This window comes from Morone saxatilis, unplaced genomic scaffold, assembly GCF_004916995.1.
Source record: "Morone saxatilis isolate NCDOM2014 unplaced genomic scaffold, NCSU_SB_2.0 Contig23, whole genome shotgun sequence".
NCBI classification, from domain to species: domain Eukaryota; kingdom Metazoa; phylum Chordata; class Actinopteri; family Moronidae; genus Morone; species Morone saxatilis.
This window is the reverse complement of record NW_023339796.1, coordinates 24,383,159-24,390,793: the sequence shown is the minus strand read 5'-3', so window position 1 is coordinate 24,390,793 and position 7,635 is coordinate 24,383,159. Positions and strand designations below refer to the sequence as shown.

The following is a 7,635-nucleotide window of genomic DNA, read 5'->3' as shown; positions in this document are numbered from 1 at the left end:
AATATTCTTGTTTATAAGGATTATTATAAATATGTATATTTCACTGTATTTCATTTAATGTGCACTGCAGAAAGAAAGGAATTAGTTACACAGCCTTTGTGAACTGTTTCATACACAACTAACAATTATTTTGATTATTGATTAATCTGTTGATTTTCTCAGTTTACTGTCAGAGGACTGAAGAAACCAGAAAATATGAAATTTTAAGAAGCTGAAAAAAGAAATTTTGGACAAAAAAAAAAAAGACAATCAATTATCAAAATAGTTGGCAGTTAATTTAATAGTTGACAATTTATCGGCTAACGGTTGCTGTTCTGTTCCTACAGCAAGCAGAATCAGTGCATAACAGATTATTATCACCTGAATCTGCAGCTGCCCTTGGCTTTACAGGGCTTTAGAGTGAGATTAAGCTCATTGTTTAGCTGTCCAGCCACAACTTCACTCACACTGCTTTCAGAGCCTCGTTTTCGGTCACAGGGAGCAGCGATTCTCAGAGAAAAACTACCTGCTCAACAGCAAACCGAGGACAGACACAGTTGGAAACTACCTGCTGGACAACTTAAAAAGTGATATGTCAGTATTGTGTTCACTTGTTTCTGCTGCCCCCAAATGGCCAGTTATTGCAAAAGAATGATGGAAAATGTTTTACTTCATGCAGTTTTATCTTAAACCATTCAACCAGCAGGACTAACTACTCTCCTCACCTAACCCAGAGCCATACATAGACAGAGTTTGGACACTGCAGTCTTCAGAAGCAGCCATAACTGAGTTGGCAGATTATACAAAGCCCATTTCTGTCTGAGCTCACTTACCCTCTCTGATGTCTTTGGTTTGATGAGGATAGACATGTTGGAATAATTTTCTTACTGGCCTATCAGACCTCCCTTTAGGTACCTGCCTGTAAGAAAGCTTTTGGCCCATTTCTGTACTGTTTTGTGCTGTAAAGCAATAAAGCAATAAAGCGCTGCTCATGTCAGATCCTACCCACTGCCTGGTTCTAGCTGTGTCCCAATTCCATACTTTATACTAACTCTAAGCAGCTTTAGTGTGCAGGGTGTTTACAATAATTTAAATAACTCAAAGGTGTCAGTATGCTTACTAAATCTTGAGTTTTGAGTGTGCTATGGATTACCCTACAATGCATGCAGAAATGAATGAGCTGTTCACAACTGAAAAGTTAAAGATAAAGCAGTGAAACAGCTTCAGAACAACCCAGAAAACCAAACCAAGTGTAAAACCTCTCTAGCTTTGTTTGTAAAGGTTAATTGGCAGTGGCTTTCCAAAAATAGTGAATACTATGATTTAGGTATGATAGGTAAATTTGTTCTCTGCATTTGACCCACTAAGTGTTGGGGACGATGGGCAGCCACTGTGCAGCGCCCGGGGACCAACTCCTATTCTAAAGCCAGGTTCGCACACTGTGCGGTGCACTGCAGGGAGGTCGTAGATGACCAGGGGGAAAACATGGAGTAGAACTAAGTTTAATGAATATGATTTATGTAGAGGAAACAGCTGATGCTATTGTGCTGATCTTTACTTTATTAAAATTCTAAACCAGCTGATATATTCGCTCAAGTTAGCACTAATGTTACCCTTTTGAATTTCTTTCAGGGGTTTTCTAATATTTTGAGTCCTGTGTTTTTGGAGGACACTCTTGCCCCAAAATGAAACATAATGCTTTTCCCAGCTGTAAATTCTGACAAGAAAGACAGCTCAGAAAACAGATAAACTAAAAATCTTTGGAAACAAAAGTTTTGCTCACTGTTTAGTTTTCTTTTTTAAAGCTGGCAGTAGTATTTCAAAGTATATCTGTCTGCACATACTTCCACACCTATCATTTTGTGTTAATAACAAACTTGTATCCTTACTACCAAAATAGTGCACAGTTAACATTAGTGGATAGTTTTTATGATTTAATATAAGTAAATGGTATGGAACTGGGACACTGGTGTCGTGAAATGCAGTCTAGAGGCCATTTAACATTGACAAAGTGATGATCTATTTGTTTAATGCTACTGATTATGATCTAAAAATCTTGCTCATGCTGACTCCCAGTGGTTAAATATCTCACCTTGCGGCAGTGATGTGCAGGTGACCTCCGGGATTTCGTGACATCACTGTTGGGTTTGGATACAGGTGCAGCGAAGGAAACTTCTGACCCCACCCATCAGTCATGCTGTGGCTAGAGGTGAAACAGGCTTGGAACTTGAAACCAGAGATGGCAGTGACACACTGCTTTTCAGCCTGCTGTTAAGGCAATCTTTATGGAGCACCTTAAAGTAACTGATGACTGAAAACACTGGGGCACGTTACCATGGTGATGGTACTGATATGCACTCACTGTACAACCCGACCAAACTCTATCTACAGCTCTCATCCAATTTAGTCCTAAAACTACTTATTGACTAGATAATCTTAAAACCACAATAGTAGAGTATGTAATATATACACATTTTATCTGTGTGACAAAGTCCACTTACACATGTTCCAACACTAAGCTATAATCAAAATCGGGGAGATTACCTCCATGGTGGACCAATTAGCCCTGTCAGAAAGCTCAACTAAGAGACTCAGAGGACACAGGAGTGTGTTGGCAGCTGATATTGTGAATAAATAACAGAAAATGTCAACCTTATGGTTAGTTGACAAGCATCATCTGGAATCAGGGAATCAGTTCTTTTCTTTTAGACCACCCTCAAAGAATGTTGTTCGTTTTCTATAAATCACTAAATAGACTGAAGCTGTGAGCCAGTCATGGTTAAATATTGTGGAGTATGCTGGACCCATGCTAGTGGGTTTTTACATCTTGCCTACAACTCATCATTCCATTCAGACTAAAATGTTCCCTTCAAAACCTCCAAACTACAAATGTCTAGAATTATTGCCATAAAGAAAAGAAGAATGATCTATCCCTCCTGTCTTCCGTCCTCTTACTTCTCTCCTCATCCTCTTCATTGCTTGTGTTGATGTTGTCGTGGGAACCCTGCTGACATGGTGAACCCACGTTGGTTGGTGATCACTTGAGGTCGATGCCCTGGGACTGAGCCTTCTCCTTGGCCTGAAACAATGGACAGCATAATGATAAGTGTGATTAGAAATTATATGAATTATAAGCCATGATATTTGAGGGTGCACTCAGTGTTACCACTCTTTATGAAAAAAATATCATTTTTCTTGACAATACAGGACTTAGATTTATCAAGTGGCACAAATGCAACTCCAAATGTCGCTATTGTTGCTCCCTAACTGCTGGATGTGTAAATAGGCAACCGTCTATCTACAAAAATTGATATGTCAGTGTTGAGTTCACTTTCTGCTGCACTTGCTCACGTATGGTCATAATTTACCAGTAGGCCTAGTAAACCCCAATTTCATTCCTCCATTTATAATGATGCAGGGTTCATGATAAAGTGTCTGAGGTTCATTTCAGTCAGTTTGCTTTTGTGGCACTCCTGCCTGTTTTCACCACAGTCGATCATTCTGCTGCCATCTCTACAGATTTCTTCTAACTGTAACATTAATTCTGCCAAAGTAACAGTTCAAAATCAAGTAAAATTTGTAAATTCGGTTAACATCGCTGTGCATGTATTTATCAACCACTAAAACAAATGTAAAGATGATCATTAAAGCATTTTATGTATGTAGATATGATATACACCATATCTGGTGTGTCCAGGATATTTGGTCATTTTAATCCATTTCCAAGTGTTTCCATGATGAAAACTAGTCTCTAAATTTCCAGAATTCCAGGTTTTCCAGGATGAGTGGGAATCTTGGCACTATGTGCATAAAGGTTGTTTGGGAAAGGAGAAAATAAATAATTTTAGAGGGTATACTATTGACTATGACTATTAATCACCTTTCTCAGTCTGTAGCCATGCTAGCTGCTCTGTCAGACTATCCTCAGGCACAGCAGTGCTCTCAGCTAATAGCATGCTAACATGCTTGCTTTCACATTGCTAACATGGTGATGTTTAGCAAGTATAATGTTTACCATATTTACCATCTTTGTTTAGCTTGTTAGCATGCTAATCTTTGCAAATTTGCATTACACACAAAGTGTACCTGCAGCTAATAAGAATGACACTTGTTTTGCAGGAATAAACACATTCTTTCAAAATGAATTATATTATTTATACTATCATTGCAGGTCATAAACCAAGCTACCAAACCAATTTGAGCTGGTGATGGCACTAGGTCAATGGATCAGTTAATACTTATTACAATTCATCTTGTGGGGGCACGAAGGTTTCGACTATATTACATGGCAATCCAATCTATGTCAACCTGTTGGTGGCGATATAGGAAAAGTCAGGGACTCCCCAAAATCATTAGGTATTATCCTTAATAGACTATGATATATATATATATATTATATATTTTTCATCTAAATCCATCATGTAGTTCTTGATATATTTTAATCTAAACCAATGTGGTAAATTACATAAATACAAGTATGCCTTCAAATACACCTGTGTTCTAGAGCTCAGTGACTGGATGTTGCAGTCCTATATATATATATATATATATATATATCATCATTCGATTTAAGTTAAAACAATTATTTTTATTGGCAAATATGTTTTTCAACATATCCCATTTATATTTTGTAGCTGAAACATGTGCTCTCTGGTGGAAACAATATGTAATTTAGACACTACTGGAAGCATGACTAGGTTCCTATAATAATTAGTTGTGGTTTGACTAAAGATCACAAACTTTGAAAAAAGTGACCAGGAGGAACCAACAAAAGAAAAAACAGATCTGGTCCAAAGGAGAGCCAAGCACAGTCAGACCCATTCTGATTAGACTAAAGCACACAAAATGTGGTTGAAACAGAACCAAATACAACCGGACCCTAGCAAACCCAGTTACAACGAATATAATCTTGACATGGACCAATTCAAGGGTCGGTCTTGGATACTGAACTGGAGTGGACATATAAAAATAAGTTTACTTATGTGAGTTGCATGCGTTTGGTTTTCAACTCACCCTGAGCGAAGGCCGAGGAGGCCTAACAGGTCTGACTGGTCGTACTGGCTCTGCTACTGGGTTTGCCTGCCTTCTGTCAAGAGGCTCTAGGTCGTCCGCTACATCAGGACAACCGATGTATCCGCCAGCCCCGAACACTGAACCCAGATCGCCTTCTAACAAGTTGTGACTGGTGGTAGCATTGGATGTAGCAAAGTCCTGGTTAGCAGACATGTTCCTGACAGCCATGTTGAGGGTGTCAGCAGTACTGGTGGTAGTGCAGATACTGGTGTTACTGAGTTCAAGTCCTAGCAGGTCCTCTGATGCCACATCACTGTCTAAGCTGTTATTGGTGGGACTGACATTGAGCTCTGGTTCCACACTGCATTGGTTATTATTTGCTTCGGGGAAAACTTCCTTACTCAACAAGTCCAGCACCTCCTGGTTGTCATGGCTACCTAGCAATTCCTGATCATCATTGCTACTGAGATCCAGGAGTTCCTGGTTGTCGTGGCCACCTGAAACTAGAGCTTCCTGATTTTCTTTGCTGTCAAAATCCAGTAGTTCTTGGTTGCCACGGTCCACGTCCAGCACTTCCTGATTTTCAGGATGGGATAAATCCAGCAGTTCCTGATTGCCATGGCTACAAGGTTCCAGCACTTCTTGGTTGTCATAGTTACAAGGTTCAAGTAGTCCCTCAAAGGTGATATTGCTATAGGTTTCCACCACCTCCTGGTTGTCATGACTGCAGAGATCCAGGAGTTCCTGGTTTTCATTGCTAACTAACTCCCTGTTGTCAAGGCTAGAAGGTTCCAGCACTTCTTGGTTTCCATTGTTACACAAATCCAGCAGTTCCTGGTTATTGTGGCTACAATGTTCAAGCACTTCTTGGTTTTCATGGGTATGAGGTTCCAGTACTTCCTGGTTGCTATAGTTAGAGGGTTCTACTTGCTCATTGTTGTCATATGTGCAAAGGTCCATTGCCTCCTGGTTATCATGGCCACAGACATCCAGTACCTCCTGGTTCCCTTCCTCAGGGCTGAGCTTAAAGCCGTAAGGGTCAGAGTCCCGTGCAATCTGTGAGGAAGTGATGTCAAACCTATACGAATCAAAGTCCAGTTGATCTGGTTGAGATGCGAATGGCTCAGGGTCAAAGGTCAGGTTTTCAGCAGGTTCTGGACTCAGCTCAGCTTCATCCGGGTCTAAGAGGGTGTGACTAGAATGCTCTGGACTGAGTTTAAACCCGTATGGGTCAAAGGAAGACTGACTGGTTGGTTCATAGCTCAATTCAAAGCTCAGCTCTCTGTTCTGATCTGAGTCAGGCTGGATGAAGAAGTCCTGGGAGTCTAGCAAGTTTTGGGGAGTTGCAGGGTTTCCGGGTTCTTCTTTGATGTTGCTTACCCATTCTGCCCCCTGACAGGAGGTAACATCATGTGAGAGAGTTTGTTCTATGTCACCTGTCAAATCTGGTTCCATCAGGACTTGTTTCCCGAGCTCAGGGACAGCCTGAGCTGAAACAGAACTCAGACCTAGGAGAAGAAAACAATGAGGGGTCAAGGCAAGAAGTATAAGCCATCAGGGGTGAGAATTTTCAGGACCCTAAAAAGCAACAAAATAAAATTGAAATCATTAAAATGACACTAAGTTTGCATACTTTATACTTTGAAACACTATCGTTAAATGTTTATAAGTCTATAAAGAGCCTGCAGGTTTAAAGATATTTAGTAAAACATATCATATAAATTAAAATTAAATAACAAAATATGTATATGTGTACTATGTAAATCACTGTAATATTGTTTTATTTTATTGTAATGTAATCCTTCTTTGATTGATGCTTGATACTAACAGCTCAACAGTGACCATATTAAGTGGCATGAAACATGAGTTAAAGCAGCACTGTAACTGTATTAAAAGTTGAATGTAAAATGTGGAAATGGATTTATGTATAAAGTACCTTGTTCCAGTCCTTGCGTTGCCTCTACAATAGCATCTCCAGCTAGAGATCCCAGACTGTGTTCTTCTATGTCAGAGGGAGGGGAGACAGTGCCAAGGTCCAGCTCATACCCATTAGGGTCTGATTCTACAGAATACTGACCCTGGGACCTCCAGCCCTGGATGGGATCCAGCCCCAGCTCCTCCGATGAGCTCTGAATGGGTTTAAATCCACGAGAATCATCAACTACAGCGATGGCGTCCAGGTCCTCTCGGCTGTAGCTGATCTCTATGTCGCTGTCTTCGTCGGGGAATTCAGACTCAAAGCACTGAGTTCCTGTTGAGGCTTTGTTTTCAGCACAGGAGAGACTGGTGTCTGCCTCATCCCCAACATTTCCCGCCCCTCCATCAGTGCCGATGGTCGCCTCTGGGAACAAAATATCTGCTGCAAACGGATCACTGCCTTTGAAAGGGTCTGAAGCGAATCCATCTGGCAAACAGATTATTTAACAAAAGCTTATTGGAATGCCAGTTATAATATTACATCCATCCGAATTTCATTTAATAATTTCTATCATGGAAAACAAAGAAAAAGCTAGTGCTTTTCCTTTAATGCCAATTAGATGCTCAAATCTCTGTATCAAAAGCAGCACTAAGATCTAATAATACAAGTACAGAGACCAGTCCATTGTCAGAAGCAATCAAAAGGTCGTTACTAACTTTAACCAG

General features: G+C 40.2%; 1 protein-coding gene across 1 annotated transcript in view; it reads right to left on the bottom strand.

Annotated features, from left to right (window-relative positions):
- Positions 1-247: 247 nt before the first annotated feature.
- Positions 248-7,635, bottom strand: part of LOC118335221 — a 30,195-nt gene continuing 22,807 nt past the window's right edge. The window contains exons 9-11 of the mRNA XM_035671456.1: positions 6,929-7,396; positions 4,993-6,500; positions 248-3,058 (exon numbers count right to left, since the gene is read on the bottom strand). Of these exons, the coding sequence (XP_035527349.1) occupies positions 3,017-3,058; positions 4,993-6,500; positions 6,929-7,396 (2,018 nt within the window). The 3' untranslated portion in view covers positions 248-3,016. The remainder of the gene's footprint in view (positions 3,059-4,992; positions 6,501-6,928; positions 7,397-7,635) is intronic.